The 19,913-nt window shown below is 44.3% G+C and overlaps 1 protein-coding gene across 1 annotated transcript; it reads left to right on the top strand.

The window, feature by feature from the left end:
- The first annotated feature begins 1,226 nt into the window (after positions 1-1,226).
- Positions 1,227-16,760, top strand: LOC120941200 (myelin P2 protein-like). Its single transcript, XM_040354502.1, has 4 exons — positions 1,227-1,336; positions 7,551-7,723; positions 11,095-11,196; positions 16,511-16,760. Exons 1-4 carry the CDS (start codon positions 1,264-1,266, stop codon positions 16,565-16,567), a joined length of 405 nt encoding a protein of 134 aa, XP_040210436.1. The 5' UTR covers positions 1,227-1,263; the 3' UTR covers positions 16,568-16,760.
- The last annotated feature ends 3,153 nt before the right edge of the window (positions 16,761-19,913 follow it).

Below are 19,913 nucleotides of genomic sequence, written 5' to 3' on the forward strand. Positions count from 1 at the left end.
CCACCAATGCTTACGACGGTGACGTCATTCTACGCAAATTCCTATTCGCGAACGACTTACGCAAACGACGTATAAAAATCTAAATTGTACGTGGGGACGGCCATACATTGCGTACGCCTCAGTATAGCAGCTTTAACTATACGCCGGAAAAAGCCGAACGCAGACGACGTTAAAAAATGCGCCGGGCCGACGTACGTTCGTGGATCGCCGTAACTAGCTAATTTGCATACTCGACGCGGATTTCGACGGGAACGCCACCTAGCGGCCGACGAAAAATTGCGGCTTAGATCCGACGGCGTACGAAGCCGTACGCCTGTCGGATCGATCCCAGATGCCGTTGTACCTTGTTTTGAGGATTCAAAACAAAGATACGATGCAGGAAATTTTAAATTACGCTGGCGTATCAGTAGATACGCCGGCGTAATCCTGTAGTGGATCTGCCCCCATGTATCTTTGCAAAAAACACAATAAAAATATTTTTGAAAAGAAAGATACATAATAAAACTCGGAAAAAAAAGCAAAAACTATTACATTATAAAAATGATAAAACAAAATAAACAGAATTCTAAAATAAAGACACATATATATATATATATATATATATATATATATATATATATATATATATATATATATATATATATATATATATATATATATATATATATATATATATATATATATATATATAATTATATCTTATTAGTTATAAAGAAACATAATATACTTTAAAAAAATAAACATAAGACAACTGGATTTCTTTTATTAGTTGTCAAAAAAAAGAAAGAAATCTACAATAAGGAAACATAATAAAAACAACTGTGTCCGATTAGTTAAACTTAACTACAGAGACCTTTTAAATGTCGGGAAAATTCTCCACAGCCCCTCTAAGCATTTTTTAATCTAGTGATCAGTTAGGAAAAGCAGTGTGATGAGATTGGAATAGATTTAGAATAGAGTGGAATATTCGTCAGATTTCAGCCAGGTATCCCAATCCGCCCAGGCTGAGCTAATCACTAATTTCAGCCATGTGCTCCTCGGGAAGCATCCTCGTCCATCTGATGGGGATGAAAGAGCTGAGCTGGTCAGCGCCTGACAATGAGGAACAGGCAGTGGGCGTGACCGGTCTCTGACGTTCCCAGCTCCCCTCCCCAGCAACCGGTCACCCTGCGGAGACCGCGGCCACTTTATAAAGCGGTGCAGCATCCTCCGCTGTGCCCAGCGCTCTCTGCATCTCCTATAACCAGCATCAGCATCAGCATCATGGTGGATCAGTTCATTGGCACCTGGAAGCTGTGTGACAGCCAGGGCTTCGATGAGTACATGCAGAAGCTAGGTAAGCTGGAGTCTATGCTCTGTATACATTCTATATATGCAGTGAGGAGTATGTGTGATATCAGCTGATATTCCCTTCCATGGAAAGCATAGATTTTTAAAAGAATACTCCTTCCTTTTTATTATGCATCTGTTCCCCATTTGTCTTTCTTTTATATTACACTAATGTAAAATTACAATTTATAAAAACTTTTAAACATTCCAGAAAAACTTTCTGCTCTCTCCCTCTCCCCCCCCCCCCTACGTATTCCTATATTTTTAACATGGTTTAATTTTTAACAATTTCATGTGGTTTTTTTTTTTTTTTTCTTTTTTGTATTTTTTTGAAAGTGATATCCACTAATTTCACTTCCATAGATCTCGCCTGATCACTTGCTAATTTCTCAATGCCACCTGTACCATGCCAAACTTTTGAGCAGATCTCAACCCACTGTAACTGTCAGATGTCATCTTCTTGATTCCTCTGATTTCACCACTGAAAGTTGAAAATGCTTTAAATTGGCTGAGGCTTGGTAACCATGCATGTTACAATCTAACCGTACCATCAACTTTAGATTTCCCATAACTGTGTAATATACAGATCTACCTGATCTATCCATTCTTTTTACTTTAGTTTCAAATATTACACAGTTAATCAGTGTAAGCTTCCTGCCTCCAAAGATTTGTAGGGAGCTGGGAAATAACCAGGTAGTAGGTTGCCTTGATTTTTCACTTGATTTTTTTTTGGGGGGGGGGGGGGGGGGGGGTGGAGAACTATTTTAAACTGGCTGGCAGGGTTGCCAACTTTCAGTAAATTTATGAAAAGTTTGTAAAATCTGTACTTTTTGCATCTGTCCATGAATGTCCATTACGGACCAGGGGCGGACTGACCATTGAGGAACTCGGGCACTGCCCGAGGGCCCCATGCCACTAGGGGGCCCCATCAGGGTTGCTAGGCTCAGTAAAACCAGGGACAGTATGTAAAAATCTGTTTTTTTTTACATCTGTCCCTGATATGTACGAATCCGACATGCTTTTGATGTGAAAATCCAGAGATTTTAGCTGCCCTGCCTCTGCACTACCTCCTGGCATGGTGGCCATCTGTAAGCCCGGGGGCCCCATAATCTTCTATTGCCCGGGGGGCCCATGAGTTGTCAGTCCGCCCCTGTTACGGACATGTAGGCTGCATGTCCATAACTGACATTCATGGACAGATGCAACAATTATGTATTTTACAAACTGTAAATTTACTGACTGAAAGTTGGCAACCCTGGTGGCTGCAAAGTGTGTAAGTGGTGTTTATAAATGTCAGAAGCAGAATACCATTATTGTTCCATAGAGCTAGCTGCAAATTTTCATTCACAACACAATGCACAAAGTGAGTTTTTATCTATACAAGCCACATCAAGGGTCAAAATTATTTACACTTTTCTTTTCTGGAGGGGGAGGGGGGGGGTAGGTGCATTGCAGGGTGTTGATATGCATTCTGTAAAAAGTGAAATACACCGGTATGGTGTGAACAGGGCACATAGAGCCATGGTGTGAGCAAGCCCTTAGGATGGATTCACACCTATGAGAATTGAATGTGTGTTTCCCCGCATTCAATTCGCATAGCAGAAGAATGTGACTGGCTCTCTATGGAGCCGGTTCACATATCTCCGCAGCGTTCCTTTTTTGGTGCGTTTCAGGTTCGATTTCATCCCAATATTCGGGCTGAAATCGAACTTGAACCAGTGAACCAGCATGCACCGGACCCCTGCTGTGAGCCTCATGCTGGGACGGTGTGTGCTTTTTGCATTTTGCAGATTTGCACTACAGGACGTGTTCCATGGTAAATGGACTGACGGCAAATCTGCAAAAAGCACAAAAAATTCATAGGTGCGAGCACACATTCCAATTATACAATACATTCTGTTTAGATGTAGATGGAACTGTAGATTACTCTGAATGTGTGGGTCCCCCCATGATCTCCAATATTACTAAACTCAGGAATTGAACATTATCTTTGTATCGGTTTTGAAGTGATAAATGCTATTTTTGTTTCCAGCTGAATTGGTGCAGTTAATATCACCCCATCTGTTTCACTGAGATTAATACATAGAATAAAAAAAAACCCTTATGAATGCTGCACCTCAATGCAAAGTTATTTTTTTTATAATCCGAAAAAACGACTGTTTCTTTTTGGAATTGAATGGTAATGTTTAAACCACATTTTTTAGTGTGAAAGATTTGCATAGTGCTTTTCTGTGTGGCAGGCTTTGGCAACCTTTTATTTTTTGCAAAATTGTATTGCCCAATACCCTAATTTTAATCTATTGCAGTAACCTTTTAAGCTGGATACACACTATACAATTTTCTTCAGATCTTTTAGTCGCCTTTCACACTGGGGCCGCTGCGTTAGCGCTAGAGCGCCGCTCGTTTCAGCGGCGCTTTAGTGCTGTTTAACCTGCGCTTTTCGGCCAATAGTGGGGTGCTTTTAACCCCAAAGAAGGGGAAAATCAAAAGGAAATCAAAAGGAAATCAAACAAAAGTTTTGTATAGTGTGTATCCAACTTTAGACCAGTCTTTCTCAACCTTTTTATCCTGGAGGAATCCTCAAAATAATTTTTAGGTCTATGGGGAACCCCTGCTAAAAATCTACATTTTATGGGAAACAGCTGTGGAACATTTAAAATAGAATACGGCATACTTCGAATATTTGGCACTCGGCCTCAATAATTGTGCAACACTCCCTTGCTCTATACATCAATAATAATAATGGCTAAAAATGTTCCATTAGAGGTGGTCATGGGATCCGGCACACTGGTTGCATTCAGGGCAGTTCAGCCGATCCTGCGCGACTGTCAAATCCTGACATGTTTCTGAGTCTCTGCAGCCTCTGTATTCACCTCCATAGACTGCCTGCACCCACCTCCATAGACTGCCTGCACCCACCTCCATAGACTGCCTGCACCCACCTCCATAGACTGCCTGCACCCACCTCCATAGACTGCCTGCACACAGATTGGGTGGGGAGAGAGATGCAGAAGCCAAGGCAGGTGCTGGTAACCATCTGAATGAAGCCTAAGCCCATTGCATTGAAAAACACATGCATTTTTGTGCATTAAGGGCCAGTTTACACTACAATGCGGTGCAGGGAACCCGCATTCCAATGCGCATTTCTTGCACTGTGTTGAAGAAAAAACTGAAGTGGGTGTCAATATTAAGTTGATGCAGTGCATTTGCCTGCACTGGATTGCATGGTACAAAAGTACCATGTGACCCATTTGCAGTGAGTTTCCAAAAATAGTGCATGTGCTACTTTTGCTTCAATGCAATTTCAGCCCAGTGAATAGGTTGAGATTGCACCACACAGAACTGCATGTGAAATGCCCACAGCTGTCCCTGCCAGAAGACCGAGATTATTGCTAGTGGCTATAACAGCTACTAGCGATAATCGCAAGTAAATCCAGCAGGCTGTACCCAAGTTGATCGATCGACTTGGTACATTCAGCCTGCCACACACTGTTTGACTCTTGGCCGCTTCTGTCTATGGTTGACCTTAAGCTCAAACACATTCAGGGGCGGACTGACCATTTGGGCACTGCCCGAGGGCCCCATGCCACTAGGGGGCCCCATCAGGGTTGCCAGCCTCAGTAAAACCAGGGACAGTATGTAAAAATGTGTGTTTTTTTTTTTTACATCTGTCCCTGAAATGTTCCTTACTGACATCCTTTTGGTCTAAAAATCCCAAGATTAGAGCTGCCCGCCTCTCCAGTACCTTTTCAGTGTGTGTGTATGTATATGTATACTGTGTGGCCCCATAATCTATTGCCTGGGGGCCCCATCTCCTATTGCCCGGGGGCCCCATAATCTCCTATTGCCCGGGGGCCCCATAATCTCCTATTGCCCAGGGGCCCCATAATCTCCTATTGCCCAGGGGCCCCATAATATCCTAGTGCCCGGGGGCCCCATGAGTTGTCAGTCTGCCCCTGAACACATTGCCATCTCCTTTGGATCTGCCAAGAAGTTTGTAGCATAGGGATATTGAATAGTTTAGGTAGGTTCTCATGTTATATGGTTTTGAGCTACGTGCATAGCAAAGTACGGGTCAGATTGAAACATGTATGGTGAGCCACAGAGCAACTGGCATCTTCATAACAAAAACCAATGAAGAGATTTTTTTCTGTATGCTTGAAATTCTGTTATCAAACAATATTTTAAAGGCAGTATTACAGTGAACACATACTGAGCTCAACCGTTTGAGGGAATACTGGGAATTGTAGTGCTACTTTATTAGAAAAGTGATATATGGCACTCAAATGCCATTGTAGAGCATTGGTATAAATACTGTACAATACCCAATGTGTTGTATATTAAGTTAAATGATTATTAAAGTGACACTAAATTATATTCTCAATAATAATCTACACACATCCACTACTTGATGCCCCTGTAATTTTATTTTTAATGAATCCATGCCTTACTGTGTTTATCTGCCTCCATGCAGTGCCCTCCTTGAGCCCCCAAACCTCTTCTATCCCATCACTTCTTTGTTTGGAATGAGCATAGTCCCTAGTCCATCTTGGGAGCAAGCAGGAGAGAGTGGCTATGTTGCTGGGATCATGGAAAATTAACATAGCCACTCTAACAAGTCAGATTACAACAGCAAAAAAGATTTGGGGAGGCCAAGGACAATCAAATTCCCCCCCCCCCCCGAGTTAAGCGGGGTATACATATTTCGTTCAGCCAGTGGGTTGAAACTCAGCTTGTGTGGATGCAGGCATCTTTCCAGGGGCGCTATTGTATTCTGACTCCGGGGGCGCTATTGTATTCTGACAGTGGGGGCTCACTCCCCACCGCCATGAGAATACATCGATCAGCGCTGCATCAACTGATCGAATGCTGGTCTTTCAGCAGAACCATTCAACAGAAGCTGGTTGTTGGATTGCCTTCTGTTGAACAGAGTTTGAGAGAAATATTAAAGCGGGGGTTCACCCTATATAAAAAAAAAAATTTTTTTTTTTTCCTCTAGCATTAAATTTGGCATAGTAGCGCGAGCTACAGTATGCCTGTCTGTATTTTTTTATCCCCGTACTCACTGTGTAATTGTATATTGAAGATTCCGGGGAATGGGCGTTCCTATGGAGAGGGAAGGTGATTGACGGCCGGCCCTGGCACGTCACGCTTCTCCGGAAATAGCCAAAATAGGCTTGGCTCTTCACGGCGCCTGCGCATAGCCTGTGCGCAGGCGCCGTGAAGAGCCGAGACCTACTCTGGCTGTCTTCGGGGAGCGTGACGTCCCAGAGCCGGCCGTCAATCATCCTCACTCTCCATAGGCACGCCCATTCCCGCGGGAGTCGGAATCTTCAATATACAATTGCACAGTGAGTACGGGGATAAAAAAATACAGACAGGCATACTGTAGCTCGCGCTACTATGCCGAATTTAATGCTAGACTGTTGTTAAGGAGGGTGAACCACCGCTTTAAGTGTGTGTATACCATGCTTAAAGAATACATATTTGAATAAAGTTTAGTGTCACTTTAGAAAAATCCTATTTAATGCTTTCAGATAAAAAATAGACTGGAATAAATTAACAATGAATGTTCTTTTATTGGGCATTTTGAACATTTGGTATGCTTGCACAGGGTTGTAGTTGGATCTCTAGCTTGCAGTGGGTCATTTCGGGGCACATGGTTTGCGAGGCTTGAAATAACCAACACTTAAATTAGAACTGGTTACCCGCTTTGTGTTTTCTTATATCGCAAAAGGGGTTCAGGATATATAAATCTAATATGTGAGACAGCACAGTCAGGATAAGGTACAGAACTTTGTACTGCCTGCGCAGCCCAAACCTGGGATTCTGATGTTAGATATGCTGGGATCATTGATCAGTGTCTACTTTGAGACCTGAGAAGTCCTTCTCTCGATCTCAGGAATAGGTCAGGGGGTATCAAACTGGCAGCCCTCCAGCTGTTGTGAAACTACAAGTCCCATGAGATATTGCAAGGCTGACAGTTAGTAGTATGACTCCCACAGGCATGATGGGACTTGTAGTTTCGCAACAGCTGGAGGGCCACCAGTTTAAGACTCCTGCTTTAGATGGACTGGTGAGAAATTGCTTTAAAAATTTTACAAAACAAAAAAAAACATTTTTCTCTTGGTATTTTCTCACCGTATATTTGACATGCACCTAGCACAGTCTATAGAAATAAGACGTCCTATACCACTAAACAGTTGTTCTTTACTCTGCAGGGGTTGGCTTTGCCACAAGGAAAGCAGGTGCCGTGGCAAAGCCAAATGTGATAATTTCTAAAAATGGCGATGAGATCTGCCTGAGAACAGAGAGCACACTAAAGAACACGGAGATGAAGTTCAGACTTGGAGAGGAGTTCGATGAGACAACCGCAGACAGCAGGAAAACGAGGGTAAGCATTACATGGCACAACTTTTATCCTTTACTCTTTTTATATGCTACTGTAGCACTATGTTTCTCTCTTTCTGCAGCTACTGAGCAATGATGGTGTCACCTGTGTAGTATTTAGGAGCAGAGGCCCAGATTCTCAAAAGTTATGCCAGTGTATCTCGAGATGCGCGGCGTAAGTGTATATATACGCCGGCGTATCTATGTGCCGTACCCACAGAACCAGATACGCCTGAAAATAGGCTTCTTCCGACCGGCGTAACTTTTCTACGCCGGCGTAGCGTGGGCACATATTTACGCTGGGCGCATCTTGCGCTCCCATTGATTTCCTATGCAAATGAGGGAGATAGGCCGATTCCCGAACGTACGTCCGCCCGACGCAGGCTACGCGCGGTGCGCGTAAGCTGTACATCCGGCCTAAACTTGCCCCTCATAAAGCAGGGGTAACTTTGCACCAGACGTGTGCAGGTCAGCTGGCGAGCAGCTTCAGCAGCACCGTTACGGACGAGCTGAGCAACCACACTTGCAGGACAACACATCTGTATGCCAACATGCCAGGGGCAGGCATGGTCATAGCTATACTAGTGTGTGCCCAGGCGCGTAGAAGGAGGAGGGCACGGGAGAGGATATACCGAACGCGCATGAACGTCTTTGGCATGGGGGATTCAGAGGTGTATCGCATCTTCAGATTCAACACTGATGCCATCCAGGAAATAGCCACAACCCTGCATGATGACATCACCAGCAAGACACACCGCTCACATGCAGTGCAGCCACTAGTCAAGGTCCTGGCAACACTCCATTTCCTCGCCAGTGAATCTTTTCAGCGTACAAGTGGAGTTGTGGCTGGGATGTCACAAACCAGCATGAGCAGATGTGTGCACCAGGTTGTCCCCGCAATCCTCAGACGCATGTCCCACCACATCATCAGACCCACCCAGGAGCACCTGCGGAATAAGGCAATGGCGGATTTTGTCAGAATTGCAGGATTCCCACGCACCGTGGGGGACATTGATTGCACACATGTGGCACTACAGCCCCCCCCGTGACACAGAGCACATATACCGCAATCGGAAGCACTGGCATTCCATCAACGTACAGGTGATAGTCGATGCCCAAGGCCTCATATGGCACGTCTGTGCCAAACACCCAGGGTCCAGCCACAACAGCTACATATACCGTCAAAGCACCATCGCAACGGAATTTGAACAAAACGTGTATGGGGACAGCTGGTTAGTGAGTGACATGGGTGTCAGGCATGACTGTCCTACCCCATGATGCAGACATCACAAGGGGCACACGCAAGACTAACATCCTCCTGTCTTTTCCCTTCCAGGTGACTCTGCATATGCACTGGGACCCCATCTTATGACTCCATTCCGGAATCCCCAAACCCCAGGAGAGCAAAACTACAATGCTGCACACATACGTACCCGTGCAGTGGTGGAACGCACATTTGGCATCCTGAAGTCCAGTTTCCGATGCCTGGATAAGTCCGGGGGGACCCTGTTGTATTCCCCAAACTTTGTGTGCCAGATCATCGGTGCATGTTGCATTCTGCACAACTTTGCCAAGAGAAAGGGCCTAGAGATTGACATACGTGATGACCTGACCCCCGTCATCTTAGCAGGAATTCATTGTTTTCTCCCTTCACGTCTGTCTCTCCACCCACTTACCCACAAAACCCCTTGCCATCCTCTGCTCTTCTTGATGACCTCATCCTTGGTGAGAGCATATCAGCCATATTGGAAAAGGGCAAACACTGCATAACAAGAGTATACACTTGGTAAATCGGCAAAGAAATTTTCATATCGCTACACTACGTAGACCATTATCTACAGAGCTACTATAGGTACAAACATGGCTAATGTTTCCAAGATCTTTGCTTGGAAGGGCACGCAACCTGCAAGATGAATCTCTGTAGACCTGAGGCGATCATGCACAGTCCTGGTAATGTGTGTGAGACTTATTGCATGTCCCACTAAAGCAGAATTATTGCCTGCTATTCAAATGTAGGGCAGCATTAAAGTCCAATTCTGGGAAAAAAAATTGCCCTACCACTGCCCCCACTTTTTAGTTAGCTCTAGGCAGGGCCGATCCGCCCTATACGCCAGCTACGCAAGCCCCCAATTTTTTCCCCACCGCCGTCACAGTAGCTAGAGATCCGCGGCCGAGCGGAGACAATGTCTCAGCCGGCCGCCATTTTCTTGTAGACCAAATAGGAATTGAGCTGTGGCACCGCCCACCTCCCGCCCTTCTGATGTCTGTCTGTGAGTGAAATTATGTGGGAAGGGGCGGGGGTGGGCGGTGCCGCAGCTCAATTCCTATTGGCAGCCACCCAGCCGGCTCTCCACTGTCCTGTCCACACTGTATTTGCGGCGGGGAGAGTCTCTGCTGCTATGGCTTCATACCTGATGATGTAAGGGGGGGCTCCGCTGGGATTGCGTGATGTAAGGGGGACGTTATTATGTGTATATATGTAAATATATCAATATGTTAATACCACTTTTTTTTTTTTTAGGGGGAATTTTTTTTTTTTTTTTTTACAACTGCTTTAAAATCAAAATTCCAAATTGTGTGTGTGTGTTTTATTTTATATATATATTTTTTTAAGATGTTCTCTTTATATAATATGTGCATAATTAAATTCCTGTCCATGGGTGATGACCCACACACCTCCATCTATGGAGGGAACCACGATTGCCACCCAGACTGATTTCAGAGACATCTGTGCAGGTTTCTGCACAAACGTCATGGTGAATCTCTGCCCGAAATTGCAAAAAGTAGTACAGAAACTACTTTTTGAAATAGGTGCGGCGCCGCAAATGCAGTGTCGCACCGATTAGGATGGTGCAATTGCCACCAATTTGAGATGTCAAATCGCATTTCAACTCGTACCAATGTGAACCGGGGCTAAAACATATCTACCTTTTGTGCTTCTCAATCACATAGTGGCTGATGGGATTAGAAGTTTACAGAAGGCAGAGCATGGTGGTTTTTGCTTTGTTAAGCTTACAGGAAGTGATAAGGACACTGCATCATGTATTTTAGCACGGAAAAATAAAAAGCAAATTCAGCCAACACATCTACAGCAAGGACGAAGAGGCTGCAATATTTTAATTGTCACATTTTTGGGTTTAATTACTCTATTCATTTTCATTTGATTCCCCTTTTTTACATTTTAATTGCTTGTCTGTCTGCTCTTCAGCAAGGTTTTGTTTATACAAATCAGAAAAATCCGAAGAGTGATTACTTTGCTTCTTGAATTTGCCTATGTCATGCATTCTCTATAGTCGTCAGACAGCTGGTGGTTTGGATGTGTTCCCTTCTCTTGTTCTTTACTATAAACACTCGTTTACCATATTTGTATTTCAGACCCTTATAACCTGCAATGATGGAGTGCTAACACAGGTGCAGAAATGGGATGGAAAAGAGACCACTATCACAAGGGAACTGAAGAATGGACAGATGGTGGTGGTTAGTTCACTTTACATGTCCAATTTGTTGCTTTGGAAAGCGGTGACTATGCTCTTTACACTCCAGTATAGTAGGTGCACTGGTTACCACAGCCTATGTCCAGCCAAATGTAATTCTATATAGAGCAGGCAAGGGTAGTAGGGAAAACAATGTTAATGTGGGGAAGGGTTAAACCTCTAAATCCAGGTCTACATCTGTTTTTTTTGCCTTCCTGTGCCAGTGACCATCGCTTCCCCTTCGCTTTTTGTTTAGCGACCACAGGAAGCAAAGTGAAGGAAATATCCTCAAAAGGTGACACAGACAAGTAATGCAAACCTACAAGAAATGTTATCTCCCAATTCCACCCAAAAAATTAAATGTTATGGTAAATCATGTATATTTTAAAATAGATGTGGCAGGGAGGTGACCTAGATAACTTTTCTCACTGCAATGGAGAAAAGCCAGGTCACCAAATATTAATAATTAACCACTTCCATACAAGGCACTTACGCACCTTCCCGCCCAAGGCAATTTTGAGCTTTCAGCACTGTCGCACTTTGAATGGCAATTGCGCGGTCATGCTACACTGTACCCAAACAAAATTTGCGTCCTTTTTCCCCCACAAATAGAGCTTTCTTTTGGTGGTATTTGATCACCTCTGCGATTTTTTTTTTTTTTTTTTAATTTTATTTTTTTGCGCAACAACTAAAACAAGACTGAAAATTTTGAAATAAAATTACGTTTTTATTTTTTTCTGTTAATAATGTTCTGATGGACATCGATGAGGTAGTACTGACGGGCACAGATAAGGTGGCACTGATTGGCGGCGCTGGTATGCGGCACTGATGGGCACTCATGGGCGGCACTGATGGGCACTCATGGGCGGCACTTATGGGTGGCACTGATGGATACTTATGGGTGGCACAGATGGGCACTGATAGGTGGGCACTGGGCATGGATGGGCACTGTGGGGTGGCACTGATGGACACTGTGGGGTGGCACTAATGGACACTGTGGGGTGGCACTGATTTACCCATGTTGCCAGTCAGTGCCCATTTGTGGGCACTGATTGGCATCTTTTTTTTTTTAATGCTTTTTTTTTTTCAGACTTTTTTTTTTTTTTTTGCCCTTCCCTGGTGGTCCAGGGTGGACTTCGATGGTGGTCCAGTGTGGCGATCCAAGGGGGGGCTGCACTGATAAACAATCAGCGCGAACCCCCCCCCTGTCAGGAGAGCCGCCGATCGGCTCTCCTCTACTCGCGTCTGTCATCAACGGCTCTTCCTGTTTACATCGTGATCAGCCGTGGTTGGACACGGCTGATCACGTGGTAAAGAGCCTCCGTGAGAGACTGTTTACCTTGATCGGTGTTGCGGGGTGTCAGACCGGGGGCGCACAGCGGCTCAGAATCCTGAGGACGTCATATGACGTCCAGTCAGGATTCTACAACCACTTTGGTGTCATATGTCATTGGCGGGCGGCAAGTGGTTAAAAACAAAAATAGGTAAAGTAAGTCATGAGCTGATGTTCACAAAGCAAACAGAAGTTTTCCATTGTCAAGGACAGGTTTGCCAACTTTTATGAAATTCATAAAAAAAAAAAAAAAACGGTTCAATATGTGTAAAATATATAAGCACACCAATCCGTTATAACTTCATGGCCACCCACCTAATATTAAGTAGGTCCCCCTTTTTTTCTGCCAAAACACCCCTGACCAATCGAGACATCTGGTACCAAGCTGTCAGTAGATCTTTAGGTCCTCAGTGGATCAGACTTGTTTTTCCAGCACATCCCACAGATGCTCATTGGATTGAGATGTGGAGAATTTGGAAGGCTAGTTAACACCTTTAAACATTGTGTTCCTTTTGCAATATCCTGCTAAAAGAGGCCACTACCTTTAGGGCATATCGTTTCCATAAAGGGGTGTACATGTCCCCAGTTTCCAACAACTTCCATAGCATGTCTACAGTCTCTGATCATCTCCTTGTAGCATGTCTGCTGTTTGGCAGATTTATGTAGCATTACATTCTCTAACTATTGTGTGGTTATTTCACATAAAAAGCTGGCTATATACTACAAGATTTTCAATTGCATATTTGTTCGAACATTCATTCGAAAATTCTTTTGTACATTTTAATGACTGGACAAATTCCATTTTGAAAGTACTTGCTTTAAACATCTTGGGCTAGATTCAGGTAGCTTCACGCATTGTTAAGGCGGCGCAGCGTATCGCTACGCAGCTGTAAGTCAGAGAGGCAAGTGCTGTATTCACAAAGCACTTGCCTCCTAAGTTACGGCGGCGTAGCGTAAATGGGGCTGGCGTAGGCGCGCCTAATTCAACTGAGGATGAGTGTTTTATGTTAATTATTGGTGACCCGACGTGATTGACGTTTTTCCCGAACGGCTCATGCGCCGTCCGTGGAATTTCCCAGTGCGCATTGCTCCAAAGTACTCCGCAAGGACGTCATTGGTTTCGACGTGAACGTAAATTACGTCCAGCCCCATTCACGGACGAGTTACGCAAATGACGTTAAATTTTCAAATTTCGCCGCGGGAACGACGGCCATACTTAACATTGCGCACGCATCCTAATAGCAGGAGTAACCTTACGCCGAAAAAGCCTAACGTAAAAAAAAATAGCGCCGAGCATACGTACATTTGTGAATCGGTGTATCTAGGTCATTTGCATATTCTACAACGGAAGCGCCACCTAGCGGCCAGCGTAAATATGCAACTAAGATACGACGGCGTAAGAGACTTACGCCGCTCGTATCTTAGCCTAATTTAAGCGTATCTGGTTTGCAGAATACGCTTAAATTTACGACGGCGTATCTACTGATACGCCGGCTTAACTCTCTCTGAATCTAGCCCCTTGGTTTTAGAATGAATGTAAATTTCTAGAATGAAACCTACACACACTGTTAGAAATTTTACCATCCTGCTCCGTCTCACACTTCTTGGTATCCCAGCTTCCTACTCCGGTTGGCTGCAGCCCCTGAAACACTTTCACTATAGGATGAGTTTGAACTCGCTACCCAGGCTGGGACCCAATACCATCTTAGGAAAACCCTCTATGCAGCTTCTAGGGTAGCCATGTTGAAGGAGCACTTGTCAATTGAGGACCAGGCTTTGGGTCAATAGACTGCCAGATCGCGCTCCAACTGGAACTTGTAAAACGCTGCTGCAGGGGGGTCTATAGTGCCCAGGCACACCCTAATCACTCCCTGCAATGCAGATTCCCCCTGCTGCACAGTGTCCCCTCCCACAGCCTGGCTGGCTTCCCTCCTGTGCCATTGGCTACTGCAGTGGGCACACATAGATATTTCAGGATGAGTGGGGGAAGGGGCAATGTCATTTACCGGCCCCTTCCCTTTCTGAATGAACATAGTGAGAGATCGGTACCATGTTTTTGAGCTTTCAGGTGCACACCCTAATGCAACAGGCTGTGCACACCTATGGTTAAGAGAAAGATGGAGATGGTGCTTGGCAATCCAAGAGAATGAAGGCAGATGTGTTCGAAAACTGCAAATGGGCATAGCAAAAAAATTCTGTGTGGCGCCTCATGGGCTTCCTGGAAAGAGAGCTAGAAGGGGAGAGTGCAGAATGAAAGGAAGTGGTGGACCTCAGTGAACTCATGGGTTGACTACCAGGAGAAAGATCCTGGTTGGTCAAAAATAGAGGGTTATTTAACTAGGGGGAGGAGGAAGGGGAACATAAGGTTATCAGAATAACAAATGGAGTAACAGTTTCAAACTGTGTCGCATGAGGGGGCTAAGGATGGGGGGGGACAAACTGTTTTTTCAACAGAGTGGTAAAACATTTTTTGAAGTTCCTGACAATATCACCGTGGAGGGTTGTGGAATCAATGGGAAATCTTGAATAGCGCTTGGCTTAAAGCGGGGGTTCACCCGAAATTATATATATATATATATATATATATATATATATATATATATATATATATATATATATATATATATATATATATATATATTTTTTAACCTTAGGCCCCATACACACCATAGAATCTATTCGCAGATAAATCCCATCGAATGGGTTTCAGCGGATAGATTCTATGGTGTGTACACTCCGGCGGATCCGCGGATATTTCCGAATTCCAGCAGATAGATATTTGTCGACATGCACAGAATATCTATCCGCTGGAATCGGATCCCACGGATGGATCCGCTGGTCTGTACAGACTCACCGGATCCATCCGTCCAAAGGGATTCCCCGCACGCGTCGTAATGATTCAACGCATGCGTGGAATTCCTTATATGACAGCGTCGCGCACGTCGCCGCGTCATAATCGCGGCGACGGCGCGTCACGTCATCGCCAGAGGATTTCGGCGCGGATTTCAATGCGATGGTGAGTACACTCCATCGCATTAAAATCTGCTGAAATCCTCGAGAGGATTTATCCGCGGAAACGGTCCGCTGGATAAATCCTCCCGTGTGTATGGGGCCTAAGATTGAGGCTAATTGTGGGAAGCACAATCGGGTTTTTTTTTTTTTTTAAATCAATGCAGTACATACCGTTTTAGAGATAGATGTTCTCCGCGGCTTCCGGGTATGATCTTCTGGACTGGGCGTTCCTATTTGATTGACAGGCTTCTGACCGTTGCATACAGCGCGTCACGAGTTGCCGAAAGAAGCCGAAAGCGTCGGTGCGGCTTTATACGGCACCTGCACACCGACGTTCGGCTACTTTCGGCAACTCGTGACGCGCTGTATGTGGCGGTCGGAAGCCTGTCAATCAAATAGGAACGCCTAGTCCCGCAGTCCATACCCGGAAGCCGCGGAGAACATCTATCTCTAAAACGGTATGTACTCCATTGATTTAAAAAAAAAACACCCGAGTGTGCTTCCCACAATTGGCCTCATACTAATGTTAAAAATGTGTTTTTTGGGTGAACCCCCGCTTTAATACTGCTGTAGTTTTTAATGTTGAAACTTTTCAGTTGGGTCTTTGTGCACTAGATGAAAATATGTTCATCTATGGTGAACTTAAAGCTGGTCTTGCACCTAATAAAAATGCATTAGAAAACTGTTGGCTCAATTTAATTTCTAATTAAAAGGGGGGCAATTTGACAATTGGTTTGACAAGAGTGAAAAGAAAATTGAAGGACAAAGATGGAAAATTCAGTGGAGTCTAATGAGAAGACATTTCTAATAATGGAATTTGCTCCTGGCCAAAAAATCATAACTAGTCTTTGTGTAAGGCTAGCATAACACAACACTTGGTAAATAAAGCCCACTGTACGTAGACAAGCATATGCAGTTGACAGATGTGTAGCATACTGGTCTAACAAATATATTGTTTTACTGTTAATTTCAGACCTGCACATTGGATGAAGTGAAATGTGTCCGCCTGTATGACAAGGTGAAGCCCTAAATTTCAGTTTATGAATTAGACTGAAACAGGAACACTGCTCAGTTCAATGAGCCTCGCTCAGCTACACTACTCTGCCTGTGAATCTTTTTACTTATTAATCAGGTGAACTTTTTTTGTGAAATTGTACATGGAGGCTGTAGTGTACCCAATCTGAACCTGCTGCGACTCTCAAATAAAGTCCTCACACCCTGAATTAAGTGTAGCATGATTTGTGAACCAAAGGTTTATATTGTGTATTTATTTTTTATTTCTTTTTATTTTCCAAACCGTTGTAACTAGGGTTGTCCCGATACCGATACCAGTATCGGTATCGGGACCGATACCGAGTATTTGCGGGAGTACTTGTACTCCCGCAAATCCCCCCGATACCTAAATAGAATACTTGGCATATACATGGCTGCATATGTGGGGGGACATGGCTGCATATGTGGGGGGACATGGCTGCATTTGTGGAGGGACATGGCTGCATTTGGGGACACATTTAAAAAAAAGGTATCGGTATTCGGTATCGGCGAGTACTTGGAAAAAAAGTATCAGTACTTGTACTCGGTCTTAAAAAAGTGGTATCGGGACAACCCTAGTTGTAACTGATCAATTTAAACATACAACTACAAAAATGGAACTCTTAAACAAGCTATAAAAAACAAATCTCAAATGCAGGCCTTTGTCTATCCTACAGTTTAGGGTTATATGGGCATTTTTTTGTAACTTTAAAGCACATCCCAGGCATTTGGGACCTATGGAAGACCCACAGCATGTCTGCACACACACACCAGGAATTCCATAATGTTCCATAATGCTGTATTACAAATGAAGGTAGGTAATACACAGACCATAAAATGGGTAACTTGTCACATCTCCAACTCTCAAACAGTTGGGGCCAAATCACACTTCTACATGTAGTAATGCACATTTACTGTGCTTTAACTCTGTGTTTCTCAATTCTAGTCCTCAAGGTGCCCCAACAGGTCATGTTTTCAGGATTTCCCTCAGATGAAATGGCTGTGGTAATTACTAAGGCAAGTGAAACTGATTCTGATTAAATTGCCTGTGCAAAATAATGGAAACGCTGAAAACTTGACCTGTTGGGGCGCCTTGAGGACTGGAGTTGAGAAACACTGATTTAACTTAATGTGCAATGTGGCAAATTCCACAATACGCACAGTGTTGCTCATGGCTACGCACAGTAGCGCCGGGTTACAAAAAATTTTCATGTTTGATTTTGGTGCATTGGCAGCTTATTTAAAATGAATAAACTGCACAAAGTGGGGGGTGAGCTAATGTTGGTGCATTAACACACCACACCCATGTTAACCACTTGCCGTCGCCGCACCGTCATTATACGTCCACAAGGTGGCTCTCCTAGGCGAGACCACGTAAATGGACGTCCTACCTTTTAGCCACCACTAGGGGCGCACGCGCGCCCCCCGCTCGCCCCCGACTCCCGTGCGTGTGCCCGGCGGGCGCGATCGCCGCCGGGCACACGCGATCGCTCGGTACAGAGCGGGGAACGGGAGCTGTGTGTGTAAACACACAGCTCTCGTTCCTGTCAGCAGGGGAAATGCTGATTTTCTGTTCATCCAATGTATGAACAGAAGATCAGTGTTTCCCCTAGTGAGGCCACCCCCCCCCCCCCACAGTAAGAACACACCCAGGCATACTTAACCCCTTCCCCGCCCCCTAGTGTTAACCCCTTCACTGCCAGTGGCATTTTTATAGTAATCTAATGCATTTTTATAGCACTGATCGCTATAAAAATGCCAATGGTCCCAAAAATGTGTCAAAAATGTCCGAAGTGTCCGCCATAATGTCGCAATACCGAAAAAAAAATCGCTGATCGCCGCCATTACTAGTAAAAAAAATATTAATAAAAATGCCATAAAAATACCCCCTATTTTGTAAACGCTATAACTTTTGCGCAAGCCAATCAATAAACGCTTATTGCGATTTTTTTTTACGAAAAATATGTAGAAGAATACGTATCGGCCTAAACTGAGGAAAAAAAATGTTTTTTTATATATTTTTGGGGGATATTTATTACAGCAAAAAGTAAAAAATATTCATTTTTTTCAAAATTGTCGTTCTATTTTTGTTTATAGCGCAAAAAATAAAAAACGCAGAGGTGATCAAATACCACCAAAAGAAAGCTCTATTTGTGGGAAAAAAAGGACGCCAATTTTGTTTGGGAGCCACGTCGCACGACCGCGCAATTGTCAGTTAAAGCGACGCAGTCCCGAATCGCAAAAAGTACTCTGGTCTTTGGGCAGCAATATGGTCCGGGGGGTAAGTGGTTAATGGGATCACAAGATTCTAAATGGCCATGACCTATGTGCAGTATATCACGCATTGCAGCCTTCATAAAGCCATATTACAGTTATCAGAAGACTATTGTACTAACTGCAACTGTAGTAAACAGTTGAAATGGGTTAATAACCCCAAAAGAATCTAACCAAATGGGATAAACTGATTAAAAACTCATCTTGAAGTAGCATAGTCAGTGCCGATCCTGACCTCCCTGGGGCCCTAAGCAAAATGACATGTCACATTAAAGATTAAAGTTGAGAAGTGGGGGGAGGGGGTGTTCTGCTGTCGGAAATGACATCTTACATTAAATGAGAAGCGGGGGGTGCTGACTTCTTACCTCTTCTCCCATGCAGCCAGCGAGTTGAGAAGCGGGGTGAGGGGCCCAAAATGACTTCTCACCAGGCGGGGCCTCTAGTAATTTGGGGGCCCTCCGCAGCTTTGTGGGGCCCTAAGCAGCTTGCATAGTGAGCCTATAGGGCGGATCAGCCCTAAGCATAGTGAACCTTGATGGTGAGCAATTCCTTGTGTTGTAATTGAAAGTAAACTGCCCAATATCTGCACTAATAAAAAATGTCTCCTCTACAAGCTCATGCTGTCTGAGAGACAAGCTCACAAAGAAAACAGTTGGAGAAGAGAACTTTCAGAACAAGTGCACTTTTTTTTTTCTCTGTGGAGCCTCTGACCTATAATGCCCCGTCCTCCACCACTCTAGATTCGTGCTACAGTATCTGCATTCCATGCCCACAGCCATGCTTCCACTGGCTGCTCCTCCACAGGTACTCCCCATAGATTAGAAGTATTCTATGGCTGTTTCCCACTCATACGCTTTTGGCCACAGGATGTGGCGGTTGCAAAGGAGGGTGGTTTACTTCAGGTCATGGGAGCTAGGCAGAAAATATAAGCACATTTTGTGTAATTATCCTTCCTACTACATCATAGAGTGTGGCTTTAGCGCATAGACACATTGAGGTGGGGGTGACTGCATGAAAGTGCTGTTTCTAACTGCACAGAATGGGTTGTTGGATTCCTGTAATGCCTCCTG

The sequence above is a fragment of the Rana temporaria genome, chromosome 5 (genome assembly GCF_905171775.1).
Source record: "Rana temporaria chromosome 5, aRanTem1.1, whole genome shotgun sequence".
In the NCBI taxonomy this organism is placed as follows: Eukaryota; Metazoa; Chordata; class Amphibia; order Anura; family Ranidae; genus Rana; species Rana temporaria.

Bases quoted from the DNA above. Each gene is read 5' to 3' on its own strand.
- LOC120941200 (XM_040354502.1), top strand. From the start codon at position 1,264: ATGGTGGATCAGTTCATTGGCACCTGGAAGCTGTGTGACAGCCAGGGC. The intron at 1,337-7,550 runs GTAAGCTGGAGT...TTTACTCTGCAG, and splicing joins TGAGTACATGCAGAAGCTAG to GGGTTGGCTTTGCCACAAGG. The intron at 11,197-16,510 runs GTTAGTTCACTT...TGTTAATTTCAG, and splicing joins AGAATGGACAGATGGTGGTG to ACCTGCACATTGGATGAAGT.